This window comes from Strigops habroptila, chromosome 1 (assembly GCF_004027225.2).
Source record: "Strigops habroptila isolate Jane chromosome 1, bStrHab1.2.pri, whole genome shotgun sequence".
In the NCBI taxonomy this organism is placed as follows: Eukaryota; Metazoa; Chordata; class Aves; order Psittaciformes; family Psittacidae; genus Strigops; species Strigops habroptila.
In genome coordinates, this window is record NC_044277.2 from 84,214,609 (window position 1) to 84,241,833 (window position 27,225).

Genomic DNA, 27,225 nt, shown 5'->3' on the forward strand with positions numbered 1-27,225 from the left:
GCAGAACGAACTTCATAGTTAGAACTCGAAAGGTTTAAAATTAACATGGGGATTCCCCTCCAAGCTGAAAACAAACTTGTTTTCAACTTAGAAAATATAAGATTTCAGACTGGCTTGGTGGTATCCTACCACAGAGGAGGTTTGGGATTATATTCCTTCATCAAGGTTTCCCCAAACAGCAAACCTTCCCAATCAGCTTTATGAAATGCTCCCCCCTCCCCTCCAATCAAACTAGACATGCATCTTTGGGGGTTTTTAATAATAATAATAATAAAAAACCAAAAGTGTAAAAAAAAAAAAAAAACACCACAAGAGAGAGAAAGAAAAAAAAAGGTATTTGCACTTTCCACTTCCTTCAGTGCAAGTTTCTGTCCAAAAGCTGAACAGCATTACTTCCCCCACTGCAGACCACTACAAAAAGATTAGCCCAGTCAACTTTTTCACCAGTTTAATGCAGCTAGGTTGAAAGAAAGGAAGTAAGAGAAAGAGGATGGGACGTGTGGCAAGACAGACACCTCACTTAAAGGCTTCTGGCTCTCCCGAGAGTCTCCCCCCAGTGACAGAGGAAAGGAAATGACTTCATGAGGTTTTACTACCAGCTTTGACAGTCACACACCCCCCTACTCTTCAGTGTGCTTAGTAGCGGCTGAGCAGGGGTGAAAAAAGAAAAAAGAAAAAAAAAAAAAAGAAAAAAAAGAAATAAAAAAAGAAAAAAGGAGCTTCCAGGTAATTTAGCATTGTAGCCGAAATCCGATTACAGAGAGGAATGAAGAGCAATCTACTCTGGCCTGCTACTTCTACTGAAAAGGAAAAATCAGCAGCTCCAGTTGCAACATAGCTTTCTTCTATTTCAAAACATTTATTCTCCAGCATTCCAAGATTAACATCAGCCCCTCAGCTTTAAAACACATTTTAGATAGCACATACTTTCCTCAATCCGTCTTTGATTCTGTCTCTCTGATAAGTCAACAAGAATGTCTTTCTAAGAGATTGAACTTTTGTGATTTTGGATTTACTCTGAGAGGAAGTATCTGAAGGCTATTTTTCCCCTACTATTATCCTGGAGCTGGCTATCTACTCGAGCCCTCCTGCCACAAAGCTGAAACATAATACAGTAATTTTCTAGACAGCTGCATGCTCAGTGCTGGTACAGAAAGACAGCTACCCATAACTATTATTTCTATTGTTTTCTGCTAGGAAGAATGAGCATCGCTTGGCTCACCAGGATCCACAAGCACGTCCAGAGAGCACAATCACTAGTTACACGCTGGCAGCACCCCCTGCAATAAAGGCAGATTTTGTCAATTTAATCCCACTTTCATCATGGTTTGATGACACAGGGTCTGCTGACAATATTCAGTTGAACTCCTTACCTCTTTCATCTGTTGTACACTTCTGTCCTAAGCTGCTAAAATGAAGGGATATATTGCCCCCTCTGCTGTCCCACAAAATTAAGAAGATCCTGCTGAACTAATCCCAGATTTAAATAAAAAAACCAACCAAACAAAAAAACCCAAAAAACAACAAGCCCAAAGCAGAAACAAAACCAAAAACTGAACCCAAAACACCACCAACAAAAAACCCACACCAAACCCTGCAAATGATTTTATCCATCGCTCTTCATCCCCTCAAAGAACTTAGAAGTTACATGCTTTGTTGATTCTCCATTTATTTCAAGAAATATAAAATATGAAAACTAGTTTACAGTTCTGGCACAAAAATGATGAAGCAATAAGCACAGAGTTTCTTTTTACAAATAATGCTATAGATTTTTACCATTTAAAAGTGCCTAGAGTTCTTCACAGCAAATAAAGTTTATCTATATCTTTTTTCTTAGTAAAATATTAAATCTATTTAAATTGCACATGAACACCTTGGTGAAGTAAACTATATGTAAAGTTACAATAAATCTGTATTTTAAAGCAGACAGTCATTAGAAACTACATGGAAAGGAAAAGACTATCAAAGCCTAAATTGAATCTAAGAGATTGATCAAGGAAACAAGAGACAAGACACTGACTGATATGGCACAAGTGATTAAATAATCGACAATTTAACAAAAAGTAATAAAGCCTATTTGAAGTTCTTCACGGATCTAATACATTGCCAAGACATTTCAATGCAGAGGTTTCGTAACATTTAAACTGGCAAAATAGTTTTTCAGCTGCTAAACATTTTTCCACAAGGTTACAAGGCATCTCCTTCACTTAATATTGGACCTTAAAATGAGTATATTGGTAAAGAATGTGCGTAAGAAAAAATTTACACCAAAGTTTGTTGTTGACAATTTACTATGTTTTGACAATAAAACAGTTGAAAAGTTTATCAGTTAAAATTAACTGCATTAACTCACAACAGCAGAAACTAGAACATTTTAAAAGCTTATTCTTCACTTGTTCCTTCAAAAACTTGCCTTGTTCCAATTTCCACAGTCGCTGAGGGGTTCAACCTACAGTTTTACTGTCAATACAACCACTTAAGAGTATGCAAGATCAGATGTGAGCTGAAGTCTCTATAGATCAGGGCCATAATTTTCACACAGAATTCTTATTCCTCCTTCACAGACACTTGAGCTGAAATTATATCAGCCATGACCTGGAAGACTCTCTGGTCAAGAAAGAGTGACTAGTGGTGTCCCACTTGAAATATTTTAAAGAGGCCCAGCTGCCACAGTGTCTTGTGTGCGCTCTGACCTTCTGGATTATGTTTGTAAATGCAAACTCTTTAACACTCCAAACTGAAGATCCAAAAATTCAAGTATCCAAAGTCTTACTGGTTATAAGTCCTGACCTTCAAGCTTGTGTTGATGTCAAGTAATTTACATAACTATTTCTTTCAAACTAGAGCACAACTGATTTACCCATCTTGGTATCTCTTGCAGGTGGTCAAAGAGTATTTGATTTTCATCAACGTAAGAATTAACACAGTTAATAGGGTCCCGAAAGCATTGGTCTGTTGCTTTAAGAAACACAGCAATGTTGACAATGGATGTGTGATAAATGCTCCATTATGTCATTCACATTAAGCAGCACAGGAAACATATGCACACTAGATTTCTTTGCACTGAAGCCCAGCTGTTTAAAAATGCAGGAATATGCCCTATTCTCAGAATTAGTATAACATTATAGGCATGCACAGCTTCACACATCTGAACAAAATCAAGAGGCAGGACCTAAAACATTGTCTTTGTGATAAATTCAACAATGCCTCAACTAAAGTCTAACCACTTAAAATGAGAGTGCCAATGTGACCCTCCCCCAAAAATATGTTTGTAAACCAGGTATTAAAGCAAGTTTGGTCTATGTGAAGAAAAATTGAAAAGTGATCAACCAAATTCAAAGAGGGAAAATAAACAGCCTCAATAAATTATATATTCAAGGTTTTCCAGTTAACCACCTATTATTTTTCATCTCAGCTTGAGTAACTCTTCTGAAAAAGATGTAGAGAATATCTTCACAAAAGCAAATGATTTTTCTCATTTTGTTGTTAAATACTACTTTCAAGTAAGTGAAAGTGCCCGGTTTTATGAGTAATTTTAGATTCAGAGTACTGACTGAAAATGAAAAATATGACATTGAAAGCACAGCAGTGCTAACAAATACAAAATACGCAGCTTTTGAAAGAAAAACAGCTCAAGGCACTTGCTATAGTGGTCCATTAAATAAACAGTATATATAGTGCACCCTTAAAACACCATTGTTATGCATCAAGTTTTTTCAGTGTTAAGATTTATTAGAAACAACCACGGGGTTCTGTGTATTCTGAAGCAGTTACTGAGCAGCCTTGTTTCATATACTGTAAATGAAACAAACTAGAACTGGGGCATAGAAGGAGAGTATTTTAAATGATTTCTTGCCATGTGGAAGTTTTTCCATGCAATGACAAAATTAATGTGGAATGCCGTTCTGATACACAGCCCTCCCCCTCCGCCCCCAAAAGCTACATTCCTGCTACTGGAAGAGCCTGGCATTTTAATTACAATTGAATCTATCATCAACTACTAGTTTGGCTCATCATTTGCAGCTTTGAAAAATAATGTGCATAACAGTAGCACTAAGCTACTTTCCTTTCCAGAACAAAAACTGGCAGATAAGGAAAGTACAGATAAATATCTGTAAAAATTGTACATTATTTCAATGGCTTAAAATGCTGAAAGTCATAATCAACACACTTGATACTGGTTTGATTTTTTTTTTGCTCACAACATACTTCAAAGGCCAGAATAGTTACAGACCCGACCACATCTCCTAGCGTTTCTCTGTGGGAACGGGTTCTTCATCTCCCTTTAGAAAGTATGCATATATTAAACCATACTTTTTAATTACTCCCAGACTGAGAAAGCTTGGATCATACAAATGTTCCTGCCATCCTAAGGTTTCCACAATTGCATGTTGAATAGAATAAGGAAAGCTGTCACTGACAGAAGGATCTGTAGACTGGCCAAAGGAAAAGTTAACATTCTAAATTAAAAACAGTCCCAGAACGTTAGCAAAAGGTACCAACTTGCCCAGGGGACTTCAATCTACTTCAGCCCAGTCTGTCATGGTACTTATTTTGCCCATAAGCACCAAAGTGAGAAAACTTAAGCATCTGTCCAGAATTACCACACATGGTCCATTCTCAAATTCTACTCTGCAGAATCACTTACAAGTTTCACAGATTCTCTCCAACTCAGATCACCCCAAAAAATAATCTAATCCTCATTCACACTTTTGCATAGTTTGGCATTTTCTGGAGTTGTACTTCTGTTTTCTTTCATAGCTTTTGAGGGGACTCATCTGTCACATATGCAATTACTTCCAGTCTAAATCCTTCAGGAGAAAAACTGAGTCCCACTTAAGCAGCAAGCTGTCCACGACTGTTTGACATTCTTCTTTCAATTCAAAGTAAAGATTACTCAGTTTTATCTGCACTTTCGGATTTTTCCCTTTGCATCATGCAGCGACGCACTATGCTGTCAAAACTTCCTAGGTAAAATAAGCCAATGATGCGAAAAATGCCCATGCAAACAACCTGGAAACAGAGAGAAACATGTTTCAATTCATTTAAGATCCTGGATTGCAGCATATTATTTACTCATGAAATAAAAAGTTCCAGGCAGGTACGTTATATAATCTCAAGAAAACAAACTCATGAAAACTATCATAACTATGTCACACTTCAGCACTGAGTAGCAGGTAGCAATCTTAGCTTTCCCACCAACTTGCTGCTTCTGCTTTAAAATACTACTTCAGTTTCCTAAATCCAAGTCTCCGCAGCATTAGCAGCCGTTTGATGAAAAAAATAATCGATGTTAGCATAATGTTCCACAAATTAAAGTATTTTAAACTATAAGAAATTACGACTACGGGGCCTTCCCAAATCTTACCTGCTGAAGACCTTCAGTAATAGAAGTGACTGGTGACATTCCACTTGTCAATATAGATAGCATATAACCATCTGATCCAACTGAGCTGTTAAAGTTCCCTTGCTGGATGGAAGGAAAACAGCAATTAGGAAAAAAGTAATTTACCCAGTTGTAGCAAATTGTGATCTGCTGTATTTGAACAGCTATTCTTGATGAACACAGATGACTGATGTCACTAACAACAAACATTTTTATGTAAAAAACTATTAACACAATTAAGAACCAAAATATTCAAAAATATTTTGTGCTATACAGCAACATTCCAAAAGGCATTCACTTGAAAACGGACAAGGAAGCTAACCTCTCTTTAGAGAGAGGTGCGCTATATTACTGCAGGTTTCTTTACAAGATAGAAAGGCGCTAAATTTCTTCTTGAAGCATGCTTACTAATTGAGAAAATGCACGATGTTCTCCCTGGAGATAAACATATTTCAGAGACAGAATTACACCCTGTCAGGTCACCAGATCACCAATCACTACAGTAACTGTAGAATAAATCACCGCTCGCCTTTTGTTAAGATTAGTTTCGCTGTCACATGAGATTTGGCAGGGGGGTGTATTTCAGATGCTAGGTAACAGGTCCTCCTCCATCTGTGTCACGGATTTTTAACTTGCCCTCCTCAAAACCATGACATACACAGCCTGCTAAGCAATTCAGCTGGCAGAATACAGGAGACAGACACCAGGAAAAAGTCGTTCGTTTGGTTGGAAATAACGAAAATTGCAGCTCTATAGCTCTGACTGCAAGGCTTCCCCCATTTTTTTTCCAAGCAGACTTTATGCTGGAAAATGGACTTTCTGAAACACTGCAGGACTAAATCTACGGAATGCAGAAGTGAAAGCTGGTGGTAGTGCTTCTGAATCAGGGTTAGGAGTGAATCTATGCTTAAGAGATTTGGTTATTTCCCAACACACAACTGAGAGGACTATCAGCTTCTACAGCACAGACTTCTCCGCTGATAGCTTGAGTGCATAAAGACCATGCCTGACCTAATATTTCATCCAAAGTGCTGGAAAGCATGGTGTAGAAATACCAGATGCTTAAGATTAGAGAGAAGATTAGTTTTCCGTAAGCACCAAAGCAGAATACTATGAGAGGTAGTGCTTGCTTTTAAAACTTATTCCCCAAAACCAGACATAATTTTGTTCTTGTGCTGTATTTGTGAAAATACTGTAAAAACGTCACAACTGAACACCTGCTGTAGATGTTAAATCATGTTGAGGATCAAGAGTATTTTGAACTATAAAGTAATTACAGATTTTAGGCTTAAATCTTGGTGCTTTATGAACATGAAATTTCATGTTAGTTTCGATTCTGAGGTGTTTTATTAAGCATACAAGCATTCCATAGCACAAAACATTAAAAAAAAAAAAAAAATCCTCAGAAAGACAATACACTTTTAACCACTAAGAGCAGCATTTTATATATTTTAATCACCTATAAATCACACACTTAAGACATTAAAGACCAGAAAGGCTAGACTGCCTTCATTTATTGTAAAATTATTTTTATATGAACTCATCTTCAAGAAAAATAAGATAGTCCAACAAGCTTTTGAGGTTAGACAAATGGCATTTCATACATAAAAACTCAATAGAGTTTAGTGCTTTAAAGTCAGTCATAGTCTGCCTTTGAGACATTGCATCATCCTGATGCATCATTTTGTCCTGTCTAATGTACAATTTCAGTACTTTTTAGTTGCAAGAGGTTGTATAAAGTCATTTGTGGGCACAAAAGCAAAAGAGGAATAAAAAAAAATACTTCCTGTTCAAACTAACTGAAGAGTACTGTTTCATGTAAATTGATTCTGCATTCAGCTCAGCCATTGCCTTACAGCCTTGAACAAGTATTACATGCAATCCTTGTCTCTCCAACAAGAGACTTTAAAAAGATAATTTTACTTTAAAAAGATAATTTACTTACAATGGCATCTTTGACTATAACTCTGGCGACTTGTTCTGCTTGACAAACAGACGAGGTTTCAGAAATTAGCTTCGTCTCTAAGGGCTTTAGTAGAAAAACACCAATATCAGTTTGGGTAACAACATACAGGATAGAAAAATATGAAGGTCAAATTTTGGTTTTGGGTCTTTTGTCATGGATGACATCACAAGTGGTATCATACTGTCACCTAAAACATCCACTTAAAGGTAAAAACACCTTCACAAGTAATAGTCTATTTTTATGGAGGGAAATGCCAAGTTTTTCTTGAGCAGTTGTACTTTTTTTTAATAGTTTATTACTAATAAAATATGAACAAGTGTTCCCCCCCTCCTCCCCCAAGTAACTGATTTTCAGTAGAAGCAATCAAAATGCTTAAACTATGTCTCCTCAACACCTGGTATTAATTCATTTATGGTTCTTGCCAGAAATGAAGACAGGCCTCAAATATTTTGAGATCCTACAAGACTTTTTTTTTTTTTTTTAATTTCTCAAATTCCACACACTGGTATCCACCCAAATCCATCACCATATTTTATTTCTTCCTGTTTTAAAGCATTTATGCTACTTTACCTCACTAGAAAAAAAACTATTAGGGCAACTATTTTAGCAAGCACAGTTTTTTACAACAAAAAATAAAACCAACAAACACAAAAAACAAACCAACCCACAAAAAAACCCCAAACAACAAACCCAAAACAAACAAACAAAAATCCTCAAACAAGAAAGTCTGGTCTGTTAGAAAAACAAACAGCAAAAACATGCTTTCAAGTATTTAGAAGCATGTTTCTCATTCATGTCCTTTTAACAAATCAAACAACGGTGGAGCTAACTGCACAGCAGTTATGCTCAGTATGTTAAGATAGATGGTTCTGCTGATGAAGAAAAAACAGCACTAAATGAGGGAGAAAGGAGTACTTGGTCACAAGATGACTTGTAATGGCTAATTCTGCTACATCTAGAAACAAAATTTAATTGAAGCATTCAAGCCTAGTCAAATGCTGGGACTTGTTTAATTGCGAGATTAATGCTTTTAAAAAGCACTTCTAGGGAAGAGCTGAGCAACTACTGGTTTCTCTCTCGTTATCAATCCAAAGTACTACAGAAGTTAAATTTCACAGAAACAGGCCTATTTCCAAATACCCGTACAATTATAAATCCTGATTTCACATACCAGGCCTACTGAAAACTTTTTTTTTTAGTATGTATATTTTAAGAGGTGGCAGAGAGGGGAATCAGTGTTTTTGTCAGCAGAAATCACACACAAACACTTTTTACATGCTTTCCTAGAGTGATATGGCTTATGCCATCAGATCTCCATTTTATAACCCCTATGTACCTTTGAGCTTAGTGGCCAGTAGCAAACATAGGAAAACTATATCCTAGTTCATGACATTTTCTTTTACTATATTCAGTGATTACAGAGAAAAATAGCCTAATCCCAAAGAGATGATAACTATAGAGATGTTGCAAACTAAGTAGTATTAACTAAATGCAACAATAATAAACAAGTATCTGAACTATCAGAGCAATGCAATACTGCGGATATTTAAGGTGCGCCGTCACAACAGGACCAAGTCACCCGAAAACCTCATGTATGCTAAAACATAGGAAAGTCTTTGATTAAAAGACACCACCTTTTTGACTAATACGATAAATCTCACTGAATCTCTTGTAAAGAAAAATCTTGGATGAACAGTGCATTTTGCTGGTGATTTTATTTCCCTGAAAAAGGATATTATGAAGAAAAACAAAACCCCAAAGAATATGCAAACTATACAAGTATCTGCAGATGTCTAATTCTGACACTTTTTGTTCTGTAATACAGAATATCTCTATCAAGAATGATGAAGTAAGAATAGTGTTATACAATCCCTACTGACTCCTATACAAAGGGTGAAAGACAAAATGGAATTCAACCCCAATTTCCTATTATACATGAAGGGGCATCTTGAAAAGGCTGATCTCCTTAAATATCAGATTTCTGGTTCACAGTATGCAAATAAAAAATAAGACACATTTTTCTCTGGTTACCTGATACTTCAGTATGAACAGGAGGCCTGAATGTAGTTTTTGGAATTGTGGGTCATGTGCAGGGACAGGTCAAATGACGAGAAGCGACTAAATTTGTCAAAGTCAAAACTTTCACTTTCAAGGTAAGCCAAATGAAAAAGGCCTTACTGCTGACATACTCTTCCGGAAAGTGATACTGTCATTTGCACTACAAACACAAAAAATTTACTTCCTACTTTAATGCTAGTCAACAGTCACCACTGAATTGTGTCATTACATATATTCATAAAGCATGGACAGTTTGCAGACTTTACTGAAGGAACTGAGGTTTATTTTGATCCATCACATCTACCAGAACAACTGCATATTATCAAAGACACGACACAGGAATATTATTTTTGGCTTGTTAGCTTTGATATCAAAACAAATAGTGGTTTCACAGTTTACCATTCCACAACAATATTTTCATTGTGTACAGAAAGATTTTGCAGTGTTTCAGCTATTACAAGTAGGTAGTCCTTCCCTTTAAGGCCAGAACAATATGCAAAATTATCCTACAATCTATTTAACTCTGAGTAGTTAAGTTGATAAAATTTAAGTATTTAAAAGTACTTCTTAAAATCTTAATATGCACTGATTTCAAAAGTACCATGGAAGTAAATGAAATCTGAAATGCATTACTTACTACAAAGTGAAGCTTTAAAAACATTAATAGTATTACTGAAGGACAATTTACCTTTGTTTTACTTTCTTCTGCAAAGCCAGGTGTGTCAGTATCTGGAGGATAGGCCACCGTTACATAGATATCATAAGGTTTTACCTGTATGTTACAAAAGTAAATGTTATTTTAGTACTTACAGCCTCTACATGTCCCTCAACTTCATTAATTTCTCTTGTACAGAAATACAGCAAGCATGAATTTAAATTGCTTCTAGTGGTATGTATTCAGCATTTGTCACAGCTTTGACATGAAAAAGCAAAACAGCAGAGATTTTTAAAAGACAGTTGTGTTGTTTCGTTTAATAAAAATACTTAAGTACTTTGCAGTTGATGTAAATCATTTGGTGAATCTGAGTGGTTTTTAAGACATTTAGGAGGAATATGAAAGTAGTTTAGTTCTACAATGTTACCAATTTCAATTTTAAAATAAGACTAAACCTTTGCCAAAACCAATACCCAACATTCACAACCACAAGGCCAAAAAGGCTTTCACTGGGGCTTATTAGCATGCTTTTTTGCTGTTATTGATGTCAACATATTTTCAATGCTCGCTGGACAAGGGCAAAACCAACAAAAATGTAAAAGGAGAATTTGGTATCTTTAAGATGTATACTCAAGTGACAAGGCTTTTCAACCCATGGTACAAACTTGCAAGGGCTCAAAGTCTAAGGAGACAGAAGAAAAAGAAAAAGGCAGAAAATATGAGGAAAAATGCAAGGTCTCATGTCAAGGATTGCATTTAGTTATGTATTTGTATGTGTGTGTCACAGAATTACATCACTTACTGCGCTAGTATTCAGAAACTGCAACAATACAAATCTGTATTCCAACACAAATAAAGAAGTTTTTATATTCAGAGGGCTAAGATAAAGCAAAGTGTTGTACAGCGCTAAGCATTTTTACTTCTATTATGAAACATTCTATATTGAAAACACTTACTGAAATACCATATCACAGGTCCATAAACACCCTATTTTTAGTTTTGTGTAAGTCAGTATTCACAAAAATATCTGTCACCAGTCTGAAGGACCCTGCAGTCACGTTGTTCTATTTAGCAGGCCAGCAGTGATTAGAGGCAGTTTTACCCCACATTCAGGATCAAAGAATACAGCTACAATGAACAGAATAGGGTAACAACAGGGACTATGCAAGGGTCTAGAACCAAACACCAGCACTTAATATCTGAACAATTAACAACTAAAACATATTTTCCTAACAGAAGAATACGGGAAGTAATTTTCAAATCAATTTTACCTGTCTTACTACAATGTACTTACCAACCTCATTCCACTGAATAATGAAAACAGTGTTTGGTTAGTTTTTAATCTTGACTTAAGCATAAGCTTAGATTACTGCACTATAAAAAGCTCACATATATCAAAATTGAGAAGGGTGAACCACCGTCAATGCATTTTTTAATTTTTTTTTTTTTTTTGTGGATAACCCTCAAATTCTAGCTTGCAAGTTCTACTGTTTCATATGGTTCACAAACCACTTACCATGGCCTCATAAACAAGTTGGGAATCACTGGCCTGCCCCTCATGCATCCATGGCATCTTCAGTATCATTCTGCATTTAGAGCCTTGAAAAAGACTTTTACTCAAAAGACTTAAAAACCAAGTCCTTTTAGTTAAACTAAAAGATTTAAAAAAAAAATGCCTGCACACATGGTCACCTTCAGGTGTTCTAGGAATGGATTCAATCTATTCCCTCTCATGCAACTGAAATCAGCTTAGTTTCTGCAACCCCACGCAGAGCAATAGGACTGTACTGCTGCCAAAAAAAAGGGGCCAACATAGCAGACAGACAGACAGAGCTGCACAAGACAAAAAGAGACCTATTTAAATGAAAACGTGCTGTGCTGCCAGTTAAAAGAAAAATGTATTGTTTACAATCTAAAATACTGAAATTATTTCACACGTACCTCCATTTGCAGGGCTTCAGCCAACCCTCGAAGAGCAAACTTTGTTGGAGAATAAGCTGTATAACCAAACAGGCCTAATTGCCCAGCCTGAGATGATACAAACACGATCCTCCCCATTCTTCGTTCCTTCATGGTAGCGATTACTGCTCGACTCGGGTAAACGCTACCCAGATAATTGACTGCCATTAATCTCTGTACAAACGATATTAATATGGTATTTGAGCCACAGATTCAGAATCCTTCAGCTGTTTGGTATTATTTATCAAAACTCCCTATTTCAGTTGGCTTTAATAATGAGGTTCACTAGATTTGTTGTTCTATCAGCTGGCAAAAGAAACTGTTTCATAGTGGAAAAAACTCACTTCAAGCCAAAAGAAACCCAGTCTATCAACAAGTCTTCATAGCATCCACAATACTGATAATACTGTGAACCATGTGGCCTTCAAGGAAAAAAGAATATTTGAGGGAAAATCTAACCTAAACAATGTCCAGGAAACAATCCATTTACACAAGATATATGAAAACATACTGAAATAAAAGCTTAAAGAGCTTTCTAAAACAAGAAAAATTCTATGTATTGATGCATTTCAGAGATTTTAATCTTTGGCAGGATAAGTGGAAGTATTTAATTTTCACTCTTAGAAGACCTAAACCATAATTGATAGCCTATACAAGCAATAGAATGGATGATTCGAATTTATTATAAAATTATGTCCATTTAGTATTTTCAGATTATTCAATGTTATTTGTAGATGACCCAGGGCCTGCGGGCTGTAAAGTAACGAACATGCCGGGATTTGAGGTGGGGTTTTTTTTGGTCTTTTAATCAGAGCAGCAGCTTTTCAAGCTGCAAACAAATTGCGCACCTCAGCATTGAACACTGATTACAGCTGAATTTTTCTTAAACAGGTTAAAAATATGTAAAAAAAAAAAAATCTTCACCAGAAAAAAAAGTTAGACCACATGAAATTCAGTGACTCAGTGCCTTTCACAGTGCATTAAACTATAATAATACATGCCAGGCTTTGTGCCATCATGACGACTGACTCTACCCCGGAGAATTCACTGTTCTGCCCTGCCAATGGACCAATTGTTAGGTGAGAAATTAGAGGCAATCCTCGCAGATCTAATTCTGACAGCTACCATAAATCAAGTGTATCGCTATTCTTAAAAAGCCTACAAAGACACAGGAATGCAAGCTAATTGTTGGAGCGGTTGAAAAAGAAATCATATGATAGAATAAAAAAAAGCATGCGCACTCACTTCAAAACAATTCACTTCAATATCCTCAAATTTTCCTGTAACTGATGTTCCTGCACAGTTTACAAGCATGTCAACTGGTCCAAGCTTCTCCTGCGCCTGAAAGAGGCAATAGAAGTTAAGACCTTTAGCAGGAACATCTTTCCTTTAGTACAGTATCATTATAATAAACTATTTCCATTAGAAATACATTACACAGAGACAAGCTTCTTAAGATACATAAGTGATTCGGGTACTTCCTCACCTGTTTTAGAACATTCTCCACCTGTTCATAATCTTTAGATACATCAACAGAAATACATAGTACAACCTGGAAAAGGAAAGTGAAAGAATACTTTTACAACACAGTAAGTCCAGTAACTGTTGACTCCAAGCCTTTCAAAATGAAACAAAACCCAATGACATATCTTTTCCAGAAAAAAACAAACCAAAACAAAAAACCAAACAAGGCGGCTTTTTGACAGGACAGTTTATACTTCTCTCACATTGCAGAACACAATCTCTGCCCCCTCCGAGCTTCTCCCCCTCATACACACACATTCTAGTATAATAAAGATTATATTAAGAACATAAAAGCACTTCAGGATCTTCAAACCAGCTACACATGTACAACATACCATTTCTAATTTACTGTACTAAAACACACTATGACTTGAGTTATTTACATAAAGCTTAGTAAAAACTATTCGAACCAAGGCAGACAAAATTTCACAGTGCTACGTTTAACTTCCATCAGCATTAAACACAAGTCAAACCATTTGTGTGCCTTAGGCTATCTTTAAGAACAAACATTTTTTTCCACATCCTAGAAGGGCATGGCTGCAGAGTGTTACTCTGAAAACTGCAGCATCAGCACTGGGAAAACAAAAGCCCAACAATAAAAACCCGACGAAAAAACCAACCAAACTTTTCCAAAATTTATAAAGCAAGTGTTAAAAACCTGCTAACTTCAGTGGTGCCAATGCACGCTACCCACTTTTTTCCATCATGTCTTTATTTTTGTAGTAGTAAACTTAGTTGCACACTGCTTAATTGGGACATGTCAAGGACAAAACTAAAGTTCTATGAGAAACTAACTAGTTGCAGTGTTATAAATATCTAAAAAGTGAAATAACATGTATATATTTACTCCTTGTCTGGAAACCAGAGACTATGGGGTTTAGTTTGAAAGATATAAAAGCCTGAAAATAAGCACTGGCCTGAGGACTGGGGTGAGGCAGGCAGGACAACAAAATCCAGATGACTAAAATTTTGTTGCAGCTAAAAGTTAGGCCCCGTTTTTCTTAGTCACTGATTACTTTCAGCAAGATGACCTCAGAATCCACGTTTTGAAGCACCTTCACATCAACTTCATAGAATGATATAATGGTTAGAGTTCGAAGGGACCTTAAAGATCATGTAGTTCCACCAGCCCTGCCATAGGCAGGCACACCTTTCACTAGACCAGGTTGCTCAAGGCTCCATCCAACCTGGCTTTGAACACTTCCACGGACAGGGCAGCCACAGCTTCTCTGGGCAACCTGTAACTTCTTCACACAACTTCTTCTGGCCAAAGGAAGCATTGCCTTTGGCTTACCACTTACCAACTGTAAGATATAAATTCCAGCTTGGCCAGATATTGACAAATAAGGTACCCTTTCTGCTGAGCAATCAGCAGAGCTTCAGGGGAATTCATCATCTTCAAATGAAAAGCGATCTCAATAAAAGGAGGTACTTCTGTATTTTTAATCCGATTTCTATCCTTTCTGTCACTTTGGTCAATTCATTTAAACTCAGTTTGAGGTGAAATAAAACAAAGTCATCACCAGTTTGTAACACGTATCATGACCACTTGTGGAGCACGTGGACACACACACCAAAAAAGTAGCTTACCACAGTATAACTAACTGCTTTGGCAGCTAGTCATTTGTCAGTCCTGCCTCTGGTCAGACTGCAACACTTCTTAGCTATATAAACAGAATCTGCTTGCCATTCCTGTATAGCAGGTTGGCTATTCCTGCCTCCCAGCACTGTGTGTAGTAGGACATAAGAGTAAACCTGTGGTGTGAGTTACTGGGTGGTCTGCATGCATCTCCCCTGAGGGCATTTATTCCATTTTGGAAACATTATCTTTTACAGAAGTTTAAGAACACAATACCAGTTGAATGGAAATGACATTGATTTATTATCTGGATGTCTTTGCAAGATCAGTGAGGAGGTTAAAAATCATGGTTCTGTATCAGAATTGGAGCAGTTGGTTAATAGATCAGATCGCGCAGATTAGTTATTCATACTGTGAACACCACACTTGGGAACTATCACAGCTTTTATTGACTACTATCACATTTTACAATTCACCTCTCTGCTTGTATTATCTTACATTCTTTCTTTTGCTACAATAGACCAATTACCTTCACTCCAAAGCATGCGCCATAGATCCATGCCTAGGACATGGAATATGTTGCCAGAAATAGCCTAGTATCCCCAGCCCTGTTCCCCAACTTTTTTTTCTAAATATTGCATGGTGGTAGATCATTAATAAAGCTTTCACAATAGAAGATCAATTCAGCTCCCAGTGAAGTAACTATTCTATATTAGGAAAGGGATTAAAAAAAACATTGCAAAAATACCTAAGGGCAAGGATTTTGTTCCATTGCACACCTATACCCATAAAGGCTGCAGTGTCAGCACTCTAAATAAATCACACGAAAATGTCAAACACTAAAACGTACACAGATGTCAGACCCTGGTTGTCAATGCAACCTGGTTTTGTGCATACATCTAAGGGCTGAATGGTGACAGCATATGCTTATGAAAAAGTAATCTTTCCTGAGGATCTCTGCCTCTTAGTTTGATATTTAGTAAACATAACAGTCTCTGTGTATGTGATGTGTATCAGATACCTTCCTTTATGCTCTTTCAGCAATCCTTTTGTACAGCTTCTCTCAGTTCAGCTACCCTCACTTCCCAGCTTCTGATCTGCTGTTCTAGTGTGAGCTCTGCCCAAGAGTCCTTGCTTTTTCCAGTTCTGTTCTTTGCATTTAGACCAGGCAGGCTTCCCTGTGACTTTTTCCACAATCCAACAATAGCTACAGAAGAGCCAGCCCACTTATCAGCCCCACTGCGTATGCTTACTTAAACTGGCTACAAGTCTAAAGCTGCCCCTGCAAAAGCAGTCCTGTTCAGTCCACACTGCAACTTGCTTAATCTTGAAGGTACTTTTTGGAGATTTTAACTGAAACTCTTAAGAACATGCGCCAAGTAATACTTTTTAAAAAAGTCTGCATCTATCAAGCTTGGACAGATTTCAACAAGAACATCCTGACACAGTGTTTGACAAGGGATTAACTTTAATGCTACGCTTGGGAAACTACTAGAGCAGCTACAAGAAAACAGTTATCAGGATTTATTTATTTATTTTCATAAATGGGCAAAATATAGCTTCTCCTCACCTCAAATGGCCCAGTTTTTCAAATAGTTGATCTGAGTAAGGCAGCATGCACAGAAAAAAATAAATCAGCTTGGGCCATTTGTCAAAAAAATCAAGAAGACAGACCCTTATATCCTAAATTGAGGTATTAAGAAAATTTTGTATCAGCTAGTACTAGCATTATTGCCTCCAAATACTTGGCTTTTTCCATTGCTGCTTTTAACAAAACATGCAGCGTATCAATTCAAATCCCTTTTTGCAGACACATAAATTGCTTGTATTTGTAATCATTAAAGCAACAAAAAAGTTAGGGAACATGAGAAAGGAGAAGTCAAATACATTGACAGGCTCAACACTGTTTCCTCTCTTCCCTTGGTTATTAGCACTGCAAAAAAATAATTTTAGCATGTCATCTTGAAGTTGCACATTTTGAATGTAGCAAGCTTGCCTATTCTAAGCTAGTACCTCTGCAAGCTCTAAAACAGCACCTTTATGCATGAATGCACTACCTATTCACTAAGGCAGCTTCAGTGTTCAGAAGTCTCAGAACTTCACAAATTTAACTTGTGTACCTGCTACAATTCTTTGCCAGGAAAAGGAATGTACGATGTAGTGAACTAAGCCTGGAATCAAGTATCTTAACTTCTTTCCCAAGACAATTGCTTTATTTTTGAATTGCAAAAAGCAAGAGATCTGGAGAAATAATAAAAAAAAAAAAAAAAAAAAAAAAATTGGTTCTTCCACTTAATCTTGAAAATACAAGCACTTATTGAGTGGCAGTAAATTGCAGCTATCCAAAAAGGTGTACTACACCTACCACTAAAGGCATCAATCTTTTTCTCTAAGAAAATCAGGCTAATGCACTAGTGAGGCAACATCAAACGCAGCAGAGTTCAGAATATCTCATGTAAGCATATTTTTCAATTCAAATACTGAGTCCTCACTCGTTTTTGTCAAAACAGCTTTGTTTTAAAGATACGACTACTGAACTATGTTCTAGTAACTAAATTAAACAAAACCTACAACGCTCACTGTTAGCAGTGATCTTACCTGCTTGTCATTAACAGAATACTTTTCTATTTCCTTCTTTGTCTGCAGCAGCTTGTTCTGAAATGGATACAAGAACATTGCAGTTCTGAGAGCAGTATTAGTCTCTGGTATCTGAATAAGGCTTAAAAATAAACCCTAAGCCCCAAAAGAGTTATCTGTAACTAGTTATAACACTTTAATATTGTCATTTTACAGATTTATAAATATATTATGAATACATGAAACCCATCCAACTACCAGAACTCACTTCTCTGTTTTTCACTTCTTCTTCTAATGCCAGTAACGATGCCTATAACAGATATAATGCTTTTGTTTCATACAACTACACAAAGCACCTAAGCCTGTAGGTACTAATTTTTCTTCTGTATTTTGGTTCTATTTTATATCTATGTAATACTATATAAACTATTCTGAATTATAATCACTGTCACAGAATTATAATAAAAAAATAAACTAAAATTTGGTAAATTCAAACTGTCATACTCCTTTGAGAAAAACTTGTGTTCATTCTGGATGCATTCAAGAGTAAGCAAAGCAAGTTCTCAAATGTAAGGAAAGTATCAAAGCCAGCTGGGACTGAGTCCCCCAAGTTAAGTGCTTTTATTTCCTGAATAATTTGGGTTTTTTCTACAAATAAAATAAAAACCCATTATAAAAACAGTCATTCCAACTAAATTTGGAATACTTATTAGTTAAAAAAAACCCAAATACAAAACAACCCTTTTTCCTCCAGCACTGTCTTGAACAGTTTTTCACTAGTAAAAAGTATGATATAATGCTGATTAGACACCAAAATATTCAGTGAATTTTAAGAATTGTATTTAATCTCCAAGTTGTCACTTACTGTAGGGTAATTCTATGGTTTTAAAGAATATAGGGTTTTTCCTGCTTTTGTCCTCTGCCACAGATCTAGACAGTGAAATAATGAATACCATTAACGGAAGTGGTAACACTGGCAGAGTTTTAAGACAAGCTAATTCCATGTTGGGCTACACTCCTTAAAAAGGCAGCCACCTCTGCTATTCAAATGCATTAATTTGAAATGCCTAAGATCCCCTTAAAATAGACACTGAAGAAAGTATGAATAATTATACATGCCAAAATTATTCCCCACTTGCATGGATTTCGTCAAGAGAGTTTAGCCAGTAAAAATACACATACACTTACCTCATCCCTTGCAATCAGTGTTATGAAAGCACCTTGTTTATAACATTCAATAGCAATACATTTTCCAATTCCGCTGGAGCCTCCAGTTACCTAAAAGTTATTTGAAAATGGCAGTGTTAGTCCATTACCCTTGCACCTTCTCACATATGAGTCAAATCAAATGAAAATTCTAAAAATATACTGAGATTAAAATATCACTCAATGAGGTATGAGTACAGAAGATACATAAAGTTAGTTTACTGATTGAGTACGAATGAAAAAAGAAGTTCTGAATAGATCAATGAGCATTTTCTTCTACCCCCAAACCAGTTTTACTTCAGCGGCATTTTTGCTCATTTCTTACATGAAGCACATTTAGACCTGCACCCACATGGGCTCTCTCACATGCTTTTGACTAAGTTCTGCATGTTATTTTTAAAAGCAGAAGTAGTTAAAAGTTTGAAATCACTATTTATGTTAGTATAATGATACAATTACACACTGCCCCTCCATACCCGGTCACTATAGAAATTATTTGTAAAATTAACAATTACAGGCTGCCTGCTTAAGATATCATCATGTAAACATAAACAGAAAATAGCGTTTTTCTTATTAAAAAAAAGGAAAAAAAAAATCCATTAATTCAACACTTGGTCCTCTGTAGAGTATTTCCAAGTCCCGCAGTCTAGACTTTGAACTGTCCCTGCCATGCCACAATTCCAGTTTTGTGGAGATGCCAGCACCTAAACTTCCATTACGTTTTCTTCTTCCTCTGAACTGTAACACTGAGTAGCCCTCTACACAAACAGGAAATTTATGATAGTTTGTTTATAGAAAAATGCAGGGTGATGCATCACATGTTGCAGGAGGACACACTGTCAAATGTTACTAATATACAGGTTAAAGTCACCTTAACACCTCTCTCACTACTCTCAATAAACCTACTTACAAACTCCATGGGGAACAAGGTGTAGATGACAATCCTGACCCCTCTTTTTGAGTAAAATAAAAATGTCTGCCTGTCTGACACTGCCTTTATACGATTTGTTCATTTAAGCCCAGTCTCAGCCTGCATGTACCTCTGGTCCTTGAGCAAACACAGGTATCTTCCTTATGTATCCAAATCATTTGGATTTTCTTTTAACAGCACATTAAGAGACTACAATCAAGAAAATACTGGAAGAAAATGCCCAGAAGCACTTATTGTGAAAAAAATCTGTTGATGAAGTGAGTTCTGAAATACAGATTTCCTAATGCATGGAAAAATATTTGGATTGCTCTGGAAATCATAATTTTTTGTTCTTTACCACATTTCAAAATACTCCAGAAAACATAAAGTATCACCTCCATTTTAAGTATGAGAAAATGAAGGCATTGAGTTAATTAGTGTCAAAGCAAAGATCCTCAATCTCTTAACTACACATCCTATCAAAAGCCTTGTGTTTGCTCTTCATCTGCCAATGCCTCTGGTTTCAGAGATGCATTATCCTTAAAATTCTTTCCACTCCTGGAGGCAATAAAGCCAGAAGAGTCAGAAGTACATTCCCATGAGTCACTAAATTCTTTCATATGAGTATTTTATCACTAACCTTCAAAAATACTTTAGTGTAAATCAAATAATCCCAGCAAAGGTTTATAACATGGCCCATGGCTTCTGACTGGCTTGTCTGCAGCCACAAATGGGCCGAGAATGGGTATGAGTGTAGCACTCATATAGATTAATTTCAACTCTTAAGGCTTTCTCTATTATTACAGATAGCTGCTTCAGATTAGCTTCTGACTCTCTTCACCAGATCAGCTTCACACCACACAAACCTTTGAGGATAACTCCAAAACGCATGTCTAGAAATGTGAAGCCTGGTCTGTGGTATTCTGAACCAAGTATGACTGCTTTCAACGTAAATGAAGTTAGTAAGAGTGAGAGTGTTAGGTTAATGATTTGGGACTTCAGCCGAACCCCATTTAATGCTTTATGATGGAAAGAAGCTAAGTATTTTAAAGTATTTGCAAAATAGGTTGTGAGATTTCAATAAATCTCTGAAAAGACTGAAAGACTTAGTTTGATACATTCAGGCAGACCTCAGTTCCACAGCATTCGTGAGCTGCTTCTACTGAGTTTCAACAGCAGCAGGTACACCAGCACATAAGCTAATCAATGTGCATGGAATATTGCTCCAACTTCAGTTTTTGCCATATAGCACTGAGGGACAGCTGCTTACTAGCTGCACAAACTTCTGAGTATCATGAACAGGCCAACTACACCAGGAATTGTACAGCATCTAGAGGAATTATTTGAAGGTGAAGGTACTGGCACCAAGCCTCTGGCTTCTCAAACAATGCTAACTTCATTTCAGAAAGACAAGGTCTGAAGTCATGCAAGAAACGGAAAAAGGAAGTTTTTATTCATAGTCACACCCAAGAACACTGGATAGGGTTCATGTCAGACAGGTCAACGACAAAAGGCAATATCAATTAGCTAAGAACTTTAACATTTAGGTGGGAGGCAGTTACTAATACGTGGGAGGTTAGCATTCATGGTGAATGCTCCTGAAACAGAAAAAAAAATCCGTAACACTAGTGAAAACTGCTTTGTGCTACAATGAAGTTAGCCTAAGCAAAGCTATGAAGTCTGTTAGGTACATAGGTTACTAATGTAGATGCTCAGAATTAAAAGAAGACCACCCATCCACTCCATTAAACAAGATGTTATTACAGTTACCTCACCCTTGTGGCCAATAGTTCTACAGTGCTACTGCATTTCATTAGGTCCAGACACTGCAAAAACGGGATCAGTTGCAATTCAATTTCACTGTAACCCAGCCTCAGAGAAGCCAACAAAAACCAAAATCTGGTCACAGGGAACTTAAACCACAGACGAATTTCTGAACAGGAAGAGACAATTAAGTCCCGGTATTAATTCAGATGTTCAGAATGCAATACTACCAGCCCTTGAGCAGCATTACTGAGCTGTTTCTGTGTTTGAGAAGAACAGGTACCAAATTAGCTATTCCAAAAAGGCTGGCTCCAACTTCTCGAGCTGTGATCCTTAATAACAGAGTTCAGCTTTCAAAGGATCTTAGGGTTTATTTCCTCCCTGATAAATGGAAATGTTGGGGTGAATTCCAAATTAACAGAATTGTCATCAGGAACGATCAAAATCAAGACTTAATATGGTATCTCCAACAGAGCTTATTAACTTTCACTTACCAGTGGATGCAAGCTGGCTTCATGCTTTTAGTCAGTGCTCTCACAGAAGGTATTTAGTTCCACTGGAACTGAACATCCCTGTAATCTGCTCAAAGCAGTTAGTATGCCTGACTAGACTCAAAATGACCTCTCATCGAAACCCTCAGATGCATCCAAACCATAAATCGTGTCATTCCCAACACAAGAGCTACAATGCTGAGACGCTAAGATTGGTCATCCTTCAAGTTGACCACAGTTGCCATGCTGGGCTCTGTGCAGAAGACACAAAACTATTTCTAGACTAGAAATGACCCTTATGCATGTGGATCTGGCATGATCACCCTAAACTATGTCCAAGCAATAGATTTCAATCTGAACAGGAGACAGTCCCAAGAAGAGAACATCTTTACATTTCCTACCATTGTTAGTCCACAAACTTTGATAAATTGCATTCATATCACTAAGATCTCTTCCCACATTTTTCCCCCCTCCATTCCCCCTGAAAATTTCAAGTTGGTTTTAGAAAGATTAAGCCTGAAACACAGGGGAAGACATTAGCATTGCTATTCCATCAAAGACAGTTTCTAAACATCGCTCATGAAATTTACACAAGGCTGCTTTTGCCCTAACATCTTAAACTTTTATTGCGTTCTGCTCCATCAAGCAAAGTACCTTTGCAGACAAATGAAAAGAGTGAGCAGAGAGAACGTGTGTGTAGGGCAGGTGTAACACACCTGACAAAGGGCAGTTAAATGTGATGCAAGTGAGCATGATGCACATGAAACAGTCATGACGGCCTTATCCTGTTTTTATTTTCCTGTCTACTATTACAGTCAGCTTCCAAAATAAAAGCTTATTCTCACAGAATAGGTGATCTGTGCTAGTACATAGCCTGAGACCCAAGGAGGGAGTTAACGGCAAAACAAAAGATATATAAAATAGTCTTCCAGATTTCAAAGTATGGAGAACTTCAGTACAAGTTCAGCTCTACAGCACAAAAATAACATTTATACCCGTTATTTAAGAATACTTTCTTAGTCATGTTAGAAGCAAAACATTTCGTTTAAAATAAGTTAAACCTGATGCTTGACCCAATTTGATAGCAGAGAAGTCCTTTTTAAGGACCTTTGGGGTCACCAAAATACATAGCATATAAGAGGGGGGAACCCACAAGATAAGACCATTAGTAATTTGGAATTCTGTAGACTCTCACTCTGAATAACAGTCTTATTATTTTCTAAGAAAAAGAGACTCCTGTGATTGCAATACCTCCAGAAAGCATGTCTTGCCTAACACAGCAAGTGCTTCCATCACACAAATGACTCTGGGAGAGGACAGAGAGCAAAAACCCACAAGTTTTCTGCTTCAAATTTCTATCCCTAAAGGCAGCCAGAGTCAGTTACTTAGCCATAACTCAAACATCTATTAATCATAACTGTTACGAGTGAAGAGAAATACTTTTTGTGGACAATTGGTATGCTGGAGGAAAGGGATGCCATCCTTGACAGGCCTGAGAGATGGGCCCATGAAAACCTCATCTAGTTCAACAAGACCAAGTGCAAGGTCCTGCAACTAGGTTGGGGCAATGCCAAGCACAAACACAGGCTGGGTGGAGAATGGACTGAGGCAGCCCTGAGGAGGACTTCAGAGTATTGGTTGACAAGAAGCTCAACATGAGACAGCAATGTGTGACTGCAGCCCAGAAAGCAAACCGTACCCTGGGCTGCATCAAAGGGAGCGTGGCCAGCAGGCTGAGGGAGGTGACTCACTCTGCTCTGGTGAAACCTCATCTGAAGTTCTGTGTTCAGCTCTGGGGCTCTCAACACAAGAGGGAGGTGGGCCTGCTCAAGCGAGTCCAGAGGAGGCCACGAAGATGCTCAGATGGCTGGAGCACCTCCCCTGTGAAGGCAGGCTGAGAGAGTTGGGCTTGTTCAGCCTGGAGAAGAGAAGGCTCTGGAAGACCTTATAGCAGCCTTCCAGTACCTAAAGGGGGCCTACAGGAAATTTGGAGCGGGACTTTTTACAAGGGCATGTAGGGATAGGACGAGGGGGAATGGCTTTAAACTGAAAGAGCATACGTTCAGTCCCATCTTTAACTGAAAGAGGATAGATTTAGATTAGATGTAGGGAAGAAGTTCTTTACTGTGAGGGTAGTGAGGCCCTGGCACAGATTGCCCAGAGAAGCTGTGGCTGCCCCATCCCTGGCTGTGCTCAAGGCCAGGTTGGACAGGGCTTGGAGCAACCTGGTCTAGTGGAAGGTGTCCCTGCCCATGGTGTGTGGGGGGGTGGAATTAGATGATCTTTAAGGTCCCTTCCAACCCAAACCACTCTATGATGATTAAGAGTGAAAAGAATGCTGACTTGAGTTGAAAATTCAATAACTGGTATGTAATAGCCTCTGAAGTTGCCCAATGAACTTCCTCCAGAAACGTAACAGATATATTTTCAAGATACTTTCAACAAACCCCAGAAGGAAGAGTTTCTAGATAAGACTGACTTTTTCTGCTTAAAAATCTCACCAATTTATTCAAGTATATCTTGAAAAATTGTATTTATTGTGCAATGGTAATCACTGCACTCTTGAGAGGGCTTAACCAGTTAAATACACAATTTGCAGATCTTTATTCTTTATTGCAAGACTGGATTCAACTGAGGCCTAAGAAAGATTAACAAATGTTAATCTACAACCTTATCTGAATCAAGTAATAAATGAAAAAGAATTTACATATGGAGAACACAAACAGATTTTGCTATTTTTCCGTGAGAAGACTTCAAAGAAGTCCTTGGATAATGTTACGGACCTTAAGTATTTTCCTGAAATCTCTCAGTCATTTCATCATCAGAGAACAGTTACTCACAGTATACAATATAAGAACTCGCTTTACACACACAATATGGAATGCCTCCCTAAGCAAAATTTCTGATTTACAGTACCATCATCCAATATTTTTCCTTCTGCATTACACTAGAATATCTGAAATCCAAACGTACAAGCGTCCAGCATCTACCAATCTAAGAACTAGTGAGCTCTGAAACAGCTTTCCATATTTCATTAGTTTGCGTGAATACTTAGACCGTAACTACAGTCAAAATAAAACAAGTAGTTCTGCTGGCGGTGACAACAATAAAACTTTTTGTTGTTTGCAATTCTATTTCTGAATAAAAGTCACAGAAGGCCCTTACACCTGCTTCACCTTTGCTTTTACACAATATTGAAGGGGTTCCTCCTTAACAAGCATTACATCTGTGGGAAGAGCCATAACCAGAGAACTTTATTGCAAGCTCGGACACACCTCACACACTATTTGATGCTGTAAAGCCAGTTACAGCATCCAAGTAACACCTACTGCATAAAGCAATTTGGGAACACTGTTGCAACTCGGACAGGTCTAAATTATTCTGGGGACAGCTTCATCCTCCAAAGAGGAGCTCCAAAAATAACAAAAACCACAAACACACACCCCCCACCCCCCAAATCCCACCAAAGAAAACATCACCACCACACACCAACAAAACAAGGCACCACACAGGGATTAAAAGTAAAAAAACCCAAACAACTCAGAGTAGCTGTAAATTCACCTGCACCTAAAAGGTCTATCTTCTGGATCATCACAAACTCCCACTGTAATAAAGGGTATCTCCAAGTGCTACTCACCCCTTCTAAGCAAATTTAATCAAACAGCAAGCTACAGCTTCTCTGCATAGAACATACCTTAAGGATTTAATGGTAAGTTTAATAAGCTGATTCTAGGACCCTGATTCTTTCAACTGCTCTCATGTGTCCAAATCCACTACTCCATGATCCACCTGAAGCACTTTTTTCCTTTCCTATTGCCCCCCAAGCCACAAAACCATATAACTTCTAGTGGTGCCCTATTCATGAACTCTTTCAATAGTATGTCTTTCTGCAGGCTTCCTCCTAAAGACTTACATCTACCATCTTGACTACAGTCAAAATATTGCTCAGACATCAATATCTATGTACTTAAAGATGAAGAGGTGCATGAATGTCATCTGACCACTTCCTTTGTATTAGTCTTTCCATTTCCTCACATCTGACTCGTTTTTTTAGACCAAGGAAACAACAGATTTTGCCTTTGTTTATAAGCACACACCCCATTGGGATACCTTGGGAAACGCTACCAGAAAACAAAAACTCGAGATATCTGGTAACTTCGAGAGTACAAAAGGCATGTCTCAATAAGTCAACATGAAGACTGAAGACGGTTTGCATTTCTTGTGACTCAGAAGATAGCCTTAAGCCAACCGAGATAGACAGCGGTTGTCAGGCTCATCTCTACAGGTCGTTTCCTTATCACCCGGGCTCCCATGTTTCGCTAGCTCGGGGTGCTACCCGCACCAAACAGCGGTCTCCCCTAACACCGACGCCCCCCACCCCCAGCACGGGCTTTTGCCAACACCACCAGCCTGCAGGGACTGACCGCCCGCCCGCTCCCCCAGAGCCCCCGCAATCCCTATGACCGGCCGCCTTCCCCCGCTCACCCCTCAGCGCGGAGCACTCCCTAATGCCGCCATACCCCCCCGCCGACAGCAGGACACCCCTTCCCACAGCGCTGCGCGCCCGCCTCAGAGCAAGCGGCCTCCCTCTCTCCCTTCCCCCGCCCCGCGCGCCGGCCCAACGGACAAAACGGCCGCGAGCGGCTCGCGCGGAAGCCGCCGCCCCCCCCCTTCCCCCGCCGCAGCGGCGGGGAAGAGCCGAGCCAACGGCGCCGCTCGCTCCCTCAACGCGGGGCGGACAGCGACGGCAAGGGGGGGACCCGTTCCCGGCGCGCCTCACTCACCACGACGTGAGCGCCGGGCAGCTTGAGAGGCTTGGGGCTGATGAGCGGCGACACCATGTAGAGGAGGAGGACGAAGGCCACGATAAAGGCGGCCGCCAGGAGCAGCATGGCTCGGGCTGCGCTCGCGGAAGGGCCGCGGCCAGCGGAGGGGGGGGCCCGAGCCCCTCAGGCGGCGGTGGCGGCAGGTGCTGCCGTACGGGGAACGCCGACCGCGGGGCGCCGCAGCACCGGGCGGGGGGGGTGGGGGGGGAGAGGAGGGAAGGCGCTGCTACGGGGCGAGCGAGGAGGAGGAAGGTCCGGCCGCCGTCCCGCGACCTGATTGGCTGCTGAGGGGAGCGCAGGCCTGCGCGCTCGGATTGGTTGGCG

The 27,225-nt window shown here is 38.6% G+C and overlaps 1 protein-coding gene across 1 annotated transcript; it reads right to left on the minus strand.

Moving 5' to 3' along the window:
• Window positions 1–1,652: 1,652 nt before the first annotated feature.
• Window positions 1,653–27,164, minus strand: KDSR (3-ketodihydrosphingosine reductase). Its single transcript, XM_030478951.1, has 10 exons — window positions 26,860–27,164; window positions 18,893–18,982; window positions 17,726–17,782; window positions 13,511–13,576; window positions 13,270–13,365; window positions 12,007–12,198; window positions 10,099–10,182; window positions 7,332–7,415; window positions 5,369–5,470; window positions 1,653–5,013 (listed from the first exon to the last, which is right to left on the minus strand). Exons 1-10 carry the CDS (start codon window positions 26,965–26,967, stop codon window positions 4,894–4,896), a joined length of 999 nt encoding a protein of 332 aa, XP_030334811.1. The 5' UTR covers window positions 26,968–27,164; the 3' UTR covers window positions 1,653–4,893.
• Window positions 27,165–27,225: the final 61 nt, after the last annotated feature.

Excerpts from the sequence above, each read along its gene's own strand:
- KDSR (XM_030478951.1), bottom strand. The coding sequence starts at position 26,967 with ATGCTGCTCCTGGCGGCCGCCTTTATCGTGGCCTTCGTCCTCCTCCTC. Across the intron at positions 18,983-26,859 it reads TGCCCGGCGCTCACGTCGTG|GTAACTGGAGGCTCCAGCGG; the intron begins GTGAGTGAGGCG and ends AATAACTTTTAG. Across the intron at positions 5,014-5,368 it reads TTACTGAAGGTCTTCAGCAG|GTTGTTTGCATGGGCATTTT; the intron begins GTAAGATTTGGG and ends CTCTGTTTCCAG.